At 45.5% G+C, this 14,197-nt stretch overlaps 1 protein-coding gene across 1 annotated transcript; it reads right to left on the bottom strand.

Moving 5' to 3' along the window:
- Positions 1-12,323: 12,323 nt before the first annotated feature.
- On the bottom strand, positions 12,324-13,217 carry LOC122153022 (olfactory receptor 14A16-like; the record flags this gene model as incomplete). The annotated part of the gene is made up of 1 exon (XM_042789151.1): positions 12,324-13,217. A coding segment is annotated over one exon (894 nt), but the record flags the coding sequence as incomplete, so codon positions are not given.
- Between the last annotated feature and the right edge of the window lie 980 nt (positions 13,218-14,197).

Genomic DNA, 14,197 nt, shown 5'->3' with positions numbered 1-14,197 from the left:
CCCTCCATCCTCCCACCTGCACAGGGGAAACCGGCAGCTTCTTCATAGGGAATTTCTCCAGACAGGTAAAGTTCAAATCAGAAAGCTGCAGTTCCTGTAATTTATCTTCATGTTGGTAGCATTATTAAATGGACTGCAAGAAGTTATATATACAGGTTTCACCTTTTCCTTTCTCCCCAGAAACGCAAAGACATGCCTTATGGGACTTGTATTTGCCTCCCTCCCAGGTGAAGTCTTTGTCACGGAGCCAGTCACCTTCTCTGCTGATCCATCTTTTCAGCCCCAGGAAACTTTGCCACTCGCTGGCAAAGCTCCTGCCAAAGGGTGGGGGATACCACCCCCACCCCCTACCCCCGATACTGACCTTTCATGTAAGTTTTGGCATGTGCTGAAACATAACAGTAACACAGAACCCAGACTCCTACTTCTTGGATAAATACTCTAACCACAAAGCTACTGCACAGCATGGCAAGCACTGCCACAAAGCAATTTTCTTTTGCTCAAAAACAATGGCTAAAGAAATGAACTGGCACCATTTCATTCACATGTGTCTGTGAGGCATTACTGGGAGTGTCTGTTAGACTACAGAGGATTTGTAAGGACACCATCTGCCTGAATACTAGATTGATTGATATGCATTAGAAGAACAGCAAGATGCTTAGCCTCTCCAAGCCAGCAATAATTCTGGTCAGATCTTGTCACAGGATTCGGAGGAAATTCTACTGACCCAAGTTAGGTAGCGACCTGCAAGAGGGGCAAAAGGGGAATTAGTGATTCTGGTACTGTGCTCTTCATGCTTGACCCTAATACCGTTCTGCTAGCACAGGTGACTTGACCTCAGGGCTTCTGCAAGGAAACATAAAGGGATGATGGCTAGGATCACAGAATCCAGATGTTGCTATCCTCTTTTATAAACAACGTCAACCCCCGTTGTTCTCATGTGGATGAAGAAACTTCTAGATTTGGGCTTTTCTTTGCTCTGCCAGGTTTGGGGTTTCCTCCCTCCCCGCAGCCCCTGAAGATCGCACATCAAATACTCGTGATGTTTCTTGTCCAAACTCTTCACTAGGGACACCAAATGAAGCCCTCTTTTTTTTTTTTTTTTTTTTCTTTTTTCTTCTTCTTCCCCCCACCTTGATCTCACCTATCTGTACCACTGAACAGTCAAAACCAGCTCCTGTTCTTACAGAAAGCAGTGTCTCATTCCCATTTTAGGCATTCATTTACTTTTGTGATCCTATATCTGCTGCTTTGGGGGAAGAGAAACCCAAAATTCCATCTGTATCAAAAGATAAGAAAATAAATAAAAATCCCCTTCACCAAAATCAGGCCAGTGCCGGTCCCACGTCCCTTGTTTGTCTTCTCTCTTAGAGGAATCCTTTTTCATTTCCCCACAAATATCGGGAGCTTCATACCACAGCAGAAAGCTACCTGATCATCAAATTTACTCTCCATCAACTACCTAATAATGGAAAAAGGGAATTAAAAAAAAAAAGTAAATGCTACTAACCAAATACTCTGCATGCACTGTCACATAGCTCTTCTTGCATCTTATTTAAGATTCTGGCAGTTAAACTGATGCATGTATTTCAGGGAGAAGTGAGTATATCCCTTATTTATTGTAAGCCACCCAGGTGGAATTTCTACATGCTCTAAACAGCCATCTTTCAATAAAACTGAAAAAAATCAAACCACTCAGTACAGTAATGCATGACTCAACTGCACCAGAACCTGCAGTTAATTGTATTCACTATAAATTGTTTTCCCTTTTGTCTCCCATTAATCACTAATGAACAGTAAAGAAGGCAGACAGAAAACCAAACTGCCATCCTTAGCCTAACTTACAATCATAGCATGAAAAAATGCATAGTCACCATTACAGTATGTCAGTGTTGAGCACTTTCACTGTCATTTGGATAACATCCTATCTGAGAGAAATTCTCGTATCTTAAACACATCGGAACCTCACACCTGAGGCTCAAAACTTTTATTTTAACCAACAGCAACTCTGCTTTCATGTTGCTCTTTTATTTTTCCTTTTTCACCAAAACTGGAAGTTTTTTGTATATGTAAGAAACTATGAACTAGGGTATTGTTTATTGAAATTTATGTTAAGCTCAATGTAAAGGTTAGGCGGCAAAAGACAGAAAAACTGCTTATGCAAACAGCTGCCAGACACCGCTTGTGTGAGACAAGATAACCTGTGAGACAAGATAACCGCAATTGCTTACACAAACCAGATACCACTTGTGCAAGCAGAAGGGGTACTGCTCAAAGACAACCACGGATGTAAAAATGTATAAAAAGGGACTGTTTGAACTGATCAGTACGGCAGTTGGCGGAGCGCAGACTCCCCTGCCGTCCAGCGCTGTCTTTGCTCATATTCTACTTGCTATAATTAATAAAATTATAATTGGATTATGATCCACTGTGGTCTCAATTTATAACAGTATACACAGTTAAAACATATATATTTATATTTGGAAATTATACCAGACTGTCTTGCCATCAAGACCATTTTCTTGCAATGGAAAATCTCCCCAAAAAGTATGTTTTCAAACAACTGCCATGCAAGACAAATCTGCCAGTATCTGGCAAGCTAATGGCAAGCAAAGGGAGCAGTACTAGTCAGACAGGGCAAGATGACTCGGCCAGAAAACCAAACGTGTACAGAGCATGCCAGGTAAAGCCTCTCTGGAGACCATGGAGGCTGAAAAAAACCACAGCTGTTATGCTAAAATCCTGCTATCAGAACTCTCCGATGGAGAAAACAAAGCTAATCTATCTGCTACTGATGGTGGAGGATGTTCTAACAAAATTCACATGCTTCAGTTGACCACAACATTTCAACATAGATCATGCCAACCTTGGAAGGATAACTGTAATTAAAACATTTAAGTATTTTTGTATTTTCTTTTCTTAACTGTCCTCTAAAAAAAAAAAAAACCAAACCAACACACACAAACACAGAGAAGAGTAACAAAACATCACAGAAAAGGAAGTCCTTAAAAAAGCCAGAGACCTCCGAAATTTACCTTGGTTAATACTAGGACTTTTCTGGAAAGTACTTTGTAACTTTGTACTTCATTTGTTTCCAAAGACAACAGCTCTTTTCATCAAATCAAACTAGAAAAATCAAAACCAAGTATGGAAATGCACAGTTTGCTAAAACTATTAAATCTGTTCTACTTGAGTGTATTCTATTTTCTGTGGGTTTATTTTCCAGAAACTCCTTTTCTTAACTAATATACTTTATATAGAAGTAAAGGCCTATTTTTCAAGTCTGTTCACGATGTATTAAAAGAAGGTATTTGATTATCATAAATGAGTTGCAAAAAACACCTATCAGATCATATTCATGAAGAGACAAAACAAAGATTCAGTTTTATTGTGTATATCTATCACAGTAAGTCTGAAAAACCTGTAAGATTGTTTGTCTCTATATATTTTCAATGTTTGCTTCGTCTCTGAAGCTAGGGCATCCCAAAGTGTTTTCAAAGCCAGAACTCAGGCTTCACTTATGCCTATCATGGAGTTACTGATTTGAAAGGTTAAAAAAAGTAACCATGAAAAAGTGCACAGCAAAACAGTGATTTCTTTGCTGTGTATTTATCAGGTAGTGGAAGAAAGTAGCTGAGCAAAATCTTTGTAAATGATACAGATTAAAAAAAAAAAAAAAAAAACAAAAAACCAAACCCAAAACAACAAAAAAAAACAACCAACCAACCAAAAAAACCCCAAAACCAAACTACCAGCTAGTACACGAAAAAGGAAGGAATACAAAAGTTTAGAGGAGAATTGTGTCAAAAAGCAATGAATTAAAAAAAAAAAAAGAGAAACTCTGGGTATGAACTGATAAAACATGCAATGATTTAAAATTTCATAAATGCTAGGCAGAAAAACAGCAAAATCAAACCCCTCCACTAGATGAGGTAATTCCATTCTGGGGTATGCTTCCAAAGGATACTTCTACCTCTCACAGAAGTACATGTGGTTCGTCCCAGTCCCAGTGCAGAATAAACTAGAAGCAAACTGGCCTTTGAGAGTGTACCATTTAACATATCCCAAAGTCTCCGAAGCTGTTCATAGGTCAAAATATTCTTTTTTAAGACACTGAAAAAGCCTGTTTAAACACAACCGTGTAAAAAGACCATTGCATTCTTTGCCTTTGAGGCAATCTTAATTCCAGAATCCTACTTGTGGTTTCATTGGTTAAACAAAGAAGTAAATTGTTTGCAGAAACAGACTGCTTACCTAAGTAAATTTATACTTTTAGGAATAGGCCCCGTGTTCAAAATTCAGGATGAGCAGCAACATGTGACAGCAAGAGTCACTGCCTCAGTACTAACAAGCAAAGCACCCAGACTGCTTGTAGAGAGCGGGTCAACACTGGGATAACCAGCATCCCAAATACGGCAAACCCCCACGATAGAATTGACTGAAGGCCAATTTCATAATAAGCATGCAATTTCATTTGGGTTCAGTCAATTTAGGGTGAGGAGCAATAAGCAAAGCAGCGCGGGGAGTCTCAGCTCTGCCACACGCACCCCGAGTTCTAACAGCAGTGGCTTTTGTACTCCTGTACCTGCGTCTTGACCAATCCCCCGTTACCAGACAGTCATCCTGCTCCTCCTCCATGGGACCATTTGAGTTGCTGGGGTGCACGGCCGTCCCTTCTTGGGTCCTTTGAAAGTCTGGAGGCCTCTGCCTCTCGGCGCGCTGTTCTCCTCTTGGATCTTTTGAAAGTGGCGGGGTTTTGTCTTTCGGGGGGCTGTTCTCAGCAGAGGTTGCATCAGCTCAAGGCGGAGTTTCTCTCCTCTTGGATCTTTTGAAAGTGGCGGGGTTTCTAAAAAGCGGTTCCGTTGTTCCCAGCAAGAAGCACGCTCGTCTATATTTTATGCTTGCATACTCTCGATTTGATCCCAACATTCATCCCAATTATTATACAGCTTATAGTGATCACACATCATTTCAGACCCACACAGGGTACAACAATTACACTTATCACACCATATCCTATTTTGACACCAACCATGCCTATGTTTTCCACACCCACAAATATCCCTGCCCAGTATGGAAAACTGAAGCATGTTACTTGAGATTACATCTGAAACATTCCCTGAGACAGCACAGTGCTCTTCCTTTGGCAGCAGTTAAGAACTGACCACTGCTATTAACACAGTGGTGCTGCCTCCACCATCTCATCCTCTTGTACCATAAGGAGGACTGTCCCTTTGCAAAGGGCTTAGAAATTATACCCTAAAGAACCTCTTTGGCCATTTAATAATTTACTCATTCACATAGGACATATATTTTCCTAATTCAGTACCCCAAGTGACAACTTCCACAAATATTTTTTGAAAAACTGTTTTGACAGAGAATACTTCTATTTTAAAGCCATACAAACTAGCAAAGTTAATGGAGGTGAACAACTTCCTTAATAAAAACATGAGCTTTAATGCTAGATGAAAACTCTCACAGACTGTTTTGAGTTGCCACAGTTACTTGTACAAACTTCTTTGTATCCTGAAAGCTCCATCCACGGTGCTATACATGAAGGTTTTGGTTATCTATAATCCAGCTTAAAACTAGTGATTGAAAACCTAGGGAAATCCTTCAAGCTCCACAACTAAATTGTAAGATGGCAATTCCTACCTCGTACTCAACCACAATTTAGTAAACAGAACCCATACATGTAAAGAGTTATGACTAGTGTGGTACTGAAAATCTGTTTTCTGAAATGGCCTATTCCTAGTCCAGTTCCTGAACCTTCTTCTACAAGCACTGGGAAACAAAAACAGACTTCCCACCCCATCCCCAGTCTTACTTTGTGGAAGTCTCATAAGAATTAAAGTCCTAGTCAATAGAGCAGAGAGAGACAATTTTCAGGACTAGCTGTTTCCTAAATTAAATTAAATTGTAAATTAGGACAGATAGCTTCAAGTCAAAAACAAAAAAATCAGCTGATTAGTTTACCCATTGCTGCATTATAGCAAAGTGCTGACTTTTGACATGAGATAAACTGCAGTACATAATCAGACATTCAAAATGACATACATAAAGCTTCACAGAAGACTGAAGCACCAAAGCCCTGTTACAGCAGCTTGCCAACTAGGTCATGCAGTGGACTACCACCAGTCCACTTCACTGTAAAAACAAAGTCTGATACACGTAGCAAAAAAAAGCTGTAAATATCTACACAGTGATTTCCTTTAAATGTTTGTTTTTCTACCTCTTAAAAAAAAAAAAAATCAGGAAAAGAGCAAATTAAGAAAATCGTATTTCATTCCTTGCCTGGAAAGAAGCTCCTAGAAAGTTACTGGCATGGCAAGCAGAAGGTTACTCCTGAAGACATGACAAACTTGCCATCCCCAGGCTTACAGAGCATCACATTCACAGCCGGCATGACTTAAATTGACAGAAATACTGCAAAAGTCAGCTACTTCCTGCCCAGCTGGTATAACCCGCTTATCAGGTAGAAGGTGAATGGCACAGGGAGGGAGAGGGGGTGGCAATAAAAATAGCCAGGAGGAAAAGGACCATGATAGCAGAAACCAAGCACTTCCTTACACCAAAGAGGGAAGAAGAACTGGAGACCCAGTAACTTTCCCCAGCTCTTGGAAATGCTTCATTGATTCAGTGCTAAATGTCAGAGGTGCTTTCCAGCACCTAACCCAGGGACTGCTCCCTTGGCTCACACTGTCTTGATGGCTAAGGTCAGTCTGTAAAGAAGTCAACCAAACATTTAAACTTGATAGTTCACCAGCTGAGTTTAAGCAAACCCTCAACCCTGGTTTTAATCTAGGAAAAAAAAAGTCTGCAGCTCCCTGTTGCTCATTTCTCTACTTAAATATACTTCCAGCCCTTCAACCTCATTCATACACAGAAACACAATCATCTCACAAGCCATAAAACCCTCAGCAACCATTCTTACCGTCAAAACCTTGATTTGTACCATTCTAGCTTATGAATTATACTTGAAGCAATTAAAACAGTATTACCTACCTCCAGTACACAAAACCCCGGACACCCTGCTTTTCATGAACTGTAAGATTTTTCAAAGATGTAGTAAAAACTTATATGTGCCTTTTAATACGCTCAGCTTTTAGGATGACAGTTTCAGGACTGTCACTTCTGCAGCTGTTGCAAAACAAAGGATGTTTGGGTGCTCCCCTCCTCCCCACACCCCCTTCCAGTCTTTATATGTTGAACTGTTACAAAACTCTATTTCCAAATGTGACCACTCTGAATCGCCTATGTATCCAGGACACAGGCTGAACAGTTCATAACCTTCTCGATGCTTAGCACAGGATATAAGGGACAGTTAAGCTGTGGGTAGTGGCAGGGCTTGAAAACATCGCCAGAGATACACTGTCATTCTAAATCCCTCCTAAGCACTCAACACAAGCAGCTGCCTTGTTCAGCACTCACACTCACTCCAAGAAACCTGACTTCCCCTCTCAGTTGTTTAAGGAGTTCAAACGCTTCAATTACTGCAGTTACACTCCAGGGCCAGGGTGACTCGAGCAGCATTCAGTTCTTTTGGACATTAGCAATTCCTATCACAGGAGCAACCTCTTAAGAGCAAGAAGCTTGCAGACACTGGAATTCAAGGAGAAGTTTCAAGTAACATACTGAGAGCCAAAAAACAGGTGGTGAAATAGCAAGCTCCTTCTGTATACCAAGAGGACTTCAGAAAGCCTTCTCCCAGGTTTCCCCCTCTCTAATTGTACCTTCTCACACATAATTTCAGGGAAGTTGCTCCCAGCAGCAGCAAACTAGCTCATATACATCAGCTGATTATGCATTACCATCCAGTACATAATTATTTAACCCAACAAGATGAGGGTGGTAATCATTAGGGGTGTCAGGAGCTCTACCTCCTGGGGGGGATACTAACAGAAGAGCCCTTGATAAATTTGAAATTAAGTCCCCAGGAGGAAGATTATGTAAAAGATACAGCCTGGGCTGTATGGGCCAAAGGCAAAGGGTTTTCAGTCCCAGTTATAAAGAATGTGTTAATACAAGGGGAAGATCAATATGCTGTTAATGATCTGTTGTTAATGCCAGGGGTAGGATGTAATTTGCTAGGTAGAGATTTACAAGTGCAATTAGGAATAGGTGTGGTGCTGGATGAAGGAAAACTGGTGGTTAAATTACTAGAATTATGGGAGGAGAATCAGGGAGGATATTCAGGAACCAGAGCATAACTGTTTGGATTTTATAAGTTATCAAACAAAAATAAGAGAAGATCTGTTAGATGAACCTTTGCCCTATAGGGAAAAACTATTTATTGATGGGTCCTCTCGATGCCTAGGAAAGGAAAAGAATATTGGGTTATGCAATTATCGAGGGGCAGAAGATGGAAGTGTTTGAAAAGGGGAAATTACCTGCTGGGTGGTCAGCACAAGCCTGTGAACTCTATGCCCTTAAACAGGCATTGGTATATTTGAGAGATAAGGAAGGGACAGTGTACACAGACTCAAAGTATGCATTTGGAGTGGTCCACACATTTGGACAAATATGGGAAGGAAGAGGGCTTATAAATACAAAAGGGAAGGAGCTAGTACACAAGCAGCTGATCAGAAGTTTTAGAAGCCCTGAAGCTCCCTACAGAAATTGCAATTGTGCATGTGAAAGGACATCAGAGGGGAGCATCAATGGAAATAAGGGGGAATAATTTAGCAGATTAAGTAGCCAGAGAAGCAGCTACAGAATTATCATCAGTAGTTTTACTGGTAATAACAACAGGGGATTATGAGAATTTAGCCCCAAATTTCACAGAACAAGAGAAGGTTATATTTAAAAAGAGTGGGGAAAAAGATCCAGAAGGAAAATGGACTTTACCAGATGGAAGGTAGATGTTAAACAAAACATTATCATGAGAAATTCTGTCATTAATACATCAGAAAATACATTGGGGAACGCAATCACTTTGTGATCATTTTCTTAGACAATATGGGTGTATAGGAATATATACGGAGGCTAAACAACTAGTTGATTGATGTCTGATTTGTTAAAAAGTGAACAAAAAGGTAATGAGAAAAAGGTGGCTGGGGAACAGGAGCTAGCCATACAAAGCCTCCAGGTAGACTTAACAGAGCTACCTCAAATACAAGGGTGGAAGTATTTGTTGGTATTAGTGGCTCACTTAACTCACTGGGTGGAAGCAATCCCCCACACCAAGGGCAACGGCAGCCATGGTATCCAAGGTGTTATTGGAAAACATTATCCCAGATATGGATTCATAGAAAGAACAGACTTGGGCAGAGGAACACATTTCATTTCAAAAATTATGCAACAACTACCTGAAGCCTTACGGATCGCCTGGCCGTGGCACCCTCGGAGCTCTGGGAGAGTTCTGCCCTGTGTGCCGGCAGGGGGAGAGCGCAGGGCGAGCTGCCTCCCGGGGCATGCCGGGAGCTGTAGTCTGCCGGCTCTGGACGGCAGGTGGCCATGCTGTGCCTGCCCCAGGGCATGCCGGGAGCTGCAGTCTGCCGGCTCTGGATGGCAGGTGGTCATGCTGTGCTTGCCCCAGGGCATGCCGGGAGCTGTAGTCTTCCGGCTCTGGACGGCGGGTGCCATGCTGTGCTTGCCCCAGGGCATGCCGGGAGCTGCAGTCTGCCGGCACTGGCCTGCGGGCACCATGCTGTGCTTGCCTCAGGGCATGCCGGGAGCTGTAGTTTTCGCGGGCCCGGCCGCCGCACAGCTGCACTGCTCTCTGCGGTGCGTGGCCCGGCGCAGCCCTCTCTACCGCCGCGGCCCCCGCAGCGCGGCTCGAGGTGCAGTTTCGGTGCCGGTTTTGTGTGTTTTCCTGCGGGCTCCCGGCTGCTCCCCGAAAATGCGGTCCTGCAGCCCCGGGGCCGCGCAGGCGCGGTGGGGGCGCCCTCTGCAGCGATCGCGGCTCCCTCCGCGGTTACCGGCACCGTGACGCGGCGGTGCTTGCGGAGCGGCGCCGCCTCGCCCGTCGGTTCCTCCCGGTCAGGAGCCGCCGCCGCCGCCCCCCCCCCCCCGTGCGCGGTGCCGCCGGGCGCTCTGCGCGCCGATCGCGGTCCTGCAGCCCGGCGGTCGCGCGCCGGCTCTGGCCCCTCCGGCGCAGGCGCGGTGCGCGGGAGAGAGAGGGGCGGGGCGGGGCGGGGCGGGGCGGGGCGGGGCGGGGCGGGGCGGGGCGGGGCGGTGAGGGGAGCGAGCCCCTTAGGCGGGGGGGGGGGTGTCTCCTGGGGGCGGGGGGGCGGGAAGCGGCAAATTGGGCTGTTAGCGGGAACATTTTTGTTTCACTTTTAATGATAGTGCTAGATGAGTAGGCCACCACTACTGCAGGCTCCCTTCTACTGTCCCCTTTATGCACCTTTTTCCCGTCAGGATTTTGGCATCCATCTTGCTTTCCCACCGAGCTGTCACCCCAGCATTTCTGTACCTTCACTGACATCTCTCCACCCTCGCTGTCTGCTCCTTGAAAAACAATGTTGTGGGCTTTTTGAGAGTCCTTCTGGGCACCTCCTATGCCACAACGCAACCCTTGTAGTGAGATTTCCTTCTCTCACATCCAGACTGAAGTTTCCAAGCTGCACTTTGTGGAGCTTTCCTTCTCCTCCCACTTCCAAGAAAAGCTCCATCTTCTCTGAAACCATCCTTCAAGCTGCAGACATCTGCTACAGTGCCCTGAGCCTCCACTTTACCAGGCTAAAGAAGCCCAAGTCCCTCAGCCTACCCTCAGAGGAAGGTGAGGACTGGATCTCAGAAGAAGGCTGTGACAGCACACATCAGGAATGTCATGGTGTCACTACAGGAGAGCTCCAGTGAAATCACAGAAGAGGTGGCCCACTCCACTGGGGCCACAGCACTGTATCTGGGACAGGAATGAGATGATGACCCTAGATGACATCAATACCCCTAGCCAGGGTGCAGCTGCCTTCTCAGCACAGACCTGCCAGTTTGGGAATCTTGCAGAGAGAAGTGGGTGGCACACACCCCGGTACTGACCTTAGGATGTGGCCACCAGCGGGAAACACTCAGCACGTGCAAAAGGTGCCCAAACCAGCACTGACACTGCTGTGAGCAGAGGTGGTACCTACGAGGAAGAACGTTTGTTTCTGTGTTAGTTGCTTCAATCAATTGTAAAGGAAGTTGGGAGAAGTGAAAGATGAAGGTATGTGTGCCTCTGAGTGCATTCACACTCCCTAGATGTGCTCTGTGCCTTCTGAAAGGTGAGAAATCCCTTCTTCTGATAGGCAGTGTCGCTCATGCTTGCAGAACCCCTTCTGAGTGCACAGGTGAGATGCTCCCCAGGGGAACTCCTTTCATTCTGTGCATTTGAAGGCAGGGGGCAGACAGCCAAGGAAGGGTGATGGAGCAGAGAGACACAATGCAAATTTGGACTTCTGACCTAATCCTTCTGTGTCCCTCTGAAGACAGATAAACTGCCTCTCTGAGCTGGAGTGAGAGGACCATGCTGGAAATGGTGGTTGCTATGTGCTGGTCTGTGGTGATTGCCCTGGGGCAGCTTCCCCGGGGTGCCCATCGCACATGGGCACAGCCCAGCCCCTGCTCTGCTGGGCCTTCAGGTCTCTCACAGGAGCCTGAATGTGTGAGGACACTGCTGTGTGCCCCCACCCTGCACATTCACATATTTCCAGTCTTCACTGGTGGTTTCTCTTCTGGGCAATTTCCTGGGTATGCTCTTGAGAGCAACTCTGGAAGAAGACCTAAACCTTCCTGCATTGCCCTGAGGAGATCCCCTTGTCTGATGGAAACACTGTCCTGAAGGCCAGCTCTGTCACAGAAGTGCCCACTGCCTGTCCCTACCTGTGGTCACAGAACTGCCACATCGTGGGACTGTGACCACGGCACAGAAGCACTCAGATCATAGGCCAATAAAAGGGCTCAGGAGCAGAAAGGGGAAGTTTAAAACCAGCAGCTTAGGAAAGATCAAGTGCATTTGCTTCCTGGAAGCACTGCTCTGCCAAGATGTTTTTCCCCTCCACCTCTGCACACAAGCACTGTCCCAGTAGATCCAGAGAACAGCTTGGAGGAAGGATCTCAGAGAAATATATCGCTGCAGTATCTTTTACTTTGTTTAAACACAAAGAGAGCATAGGTCCTCATTTACAAAGTCTCTCAGTCACACAAATCTTGATAGATGCCAAATTATAAAAGCAACAAATAATCACACTTCTTTGTAGAGAATATTATGTAAAGTAAAACAAACAAAAAAAAAAATCAACTCCCAAAACCCCAACAGAACCTACATACTGTGCCCTCCTTTCTAATGAGTTACATTTCAAGTTATTCACAAAATACATGTAATTTATTGTTTCAGAAATTCATCCTGTTATCAGTTCCTTCAGGGCATCTTTGATCTCCTGGTTCCTCATGCTGTAGATGAGGGGGTTCACTGCTGGAGGCATCACCGAGTACAGAAATGACACCGCCAGGTCCAGAGATGGGGAGGAGATGGAGGGGGGCTTCAGGTAGGCAAACATGCCAGTGCTGATTAACAGGGAGAGCACGGCCAGGTGAGGGAGGCACGTGGAAAAGGCTTTGTGCTGTCCCTGCTCAGAGGGGATCCTCAGCGTGGCCCTGAAGATCTGCACATAGGAAAAAAGAATGAAAACAAAACACCCAAATGCTAAACAGACACTAACCACAAGGAGCCCAACTTCCCTGAGGTAGGAATCTGAGCAGGAGAGCTTGAGGATCTGGGGGATTTCACAGAAGAACTGGTCCACAACATTGCCTTGGCAGAGTGGTAGGGAAAATGTGTTGGCAGTGTGCAGGAGAGAATAGAGCAGCCCAGTGCCCCAGGCAGCTGCTGCCATGTGGACACAAGCTCTGCTGCCCAGGAGGGTCCCGTAGTGCAGGGGTTGGCAGATGGCAACGTAGCGGTCATAGGCCATGATGGTGAGAAGAGAAAACTCTGCTGAAATGAAGAAAATAAACAAAAAGATCTGGGCAGCACATCCCAAGTAGGAGATGTCCCTGGTGTCCCAGAGGGTGTTGGCCATGGCTTTGGGGAGAGTGGTGGAGATGAAGCCCAGGTCAATGAGGGAGAGGTTGAGGAGGAAGAAGTACATGGGGGTGTGGAGGTGGTGGTCGCAGGTGATGGCGGTGATGATGAGGCCGTTTCCCAGGAGGGCAGCCAGGTAGATGCCCATGAAGAGCCAGAAGTATAAGAGCTGCAGCTCCCGTCTGTCTGCAAATGCCAGGAGGAGGAACTCGGTGATGGAGCTGCTGTTGAAAAATTGCTTCCACTGGTCATTGGGCACTGTCCACAGAGGAAAAGACATTGAAATGTTAGTGTAGACTTGTCTGAGATAAAACCTACTTCATATCTCTCAGTGACTGCCTCCCCCTTATAACCAAGTCCTCTGGCTCTGCTATGAGCTCTGGAGGAGTCAGTCCTGCCAGACAGCCATAGATAAATCAGAACATGGGTGATCACAGATTAAATCCACTCATGTTCAGCGTTTTTGCTCCCAATTCACATTACTGCAAGGCATAGCTGTGGGGATATTGGATTTTTTAAACCGTTTTTGTTGCACCACTACACATGAGGAGTGGTTTTAAGGCAGAAATTTATGGCATTTCTGCTGAACTCCTACTGAAACATTGTATGTTTTGAGAGACCAAGGGGCTGTCCTGAAATTCAGAGTGAGGAGAGTTGCTCTGTCCATCATCCCTGGTCTCATCTACCCTGTGCTGACACCGTTTTGAGCTGGATGATGGAAACAGGGCACTGCTGGGACCAGAGGAATCCAGTCTCCAAGCACAGCTCTCCAAAGCCCTCAGCCCCTCTCATCACACCTGAGGAGGATCTCAGCTCTCCCCTCCCAGCCAGGGACACAGAGGGCTCATTGCAGCTGCCTGTGTGCAGACACCCAGCAGCATTTCCATGGACTTCACACTGAGGTGTTTCCTCCCTGGGGCTGCTGGATAACACAGAGATGTCCTGGGAAAGCTGTGCCCACCTGTATAGAAACCTGCAGCCCAACATGAGCCCCTCAGAGAGAGTTGAGTGTCCTAAAATGAAGGTGTCCTGAAGAGAGAATTAGGTCCTTTATTTTCCCCTGATCCCAAAGATTATGAGGAGACTTTACTCCCATGGACACATCTGCACAGCAGGACCCACAGGGTTGGGCTCTGAAATGCAGCTGAACCCTGTACCCCTATCCCAGTAAGTCCAGGGATGACAGTAAGA

The sequence above is a fragment of the Tyto alba genome, unplaced genomic scaffold (genome assembly GCF_018691265.1).
Source record: "Tyto alba isolate M040663 unplaced genomic scaffold, T.alba_DEE_v4.0 Super-Scaffold_15, whole genome shotgun sequence".
Classification (NCBI taxonomy): Eukaryota; Metazoa; Chordata; class Aves; order Strigiformes; family Tytonidae; genus Tyto; species Tyto alba.
The sequence above is the reverse complement of the archived record's forward strand: the minus strand, read 5'-3'. Positions and strand labels throughout refer to the sequence as shown.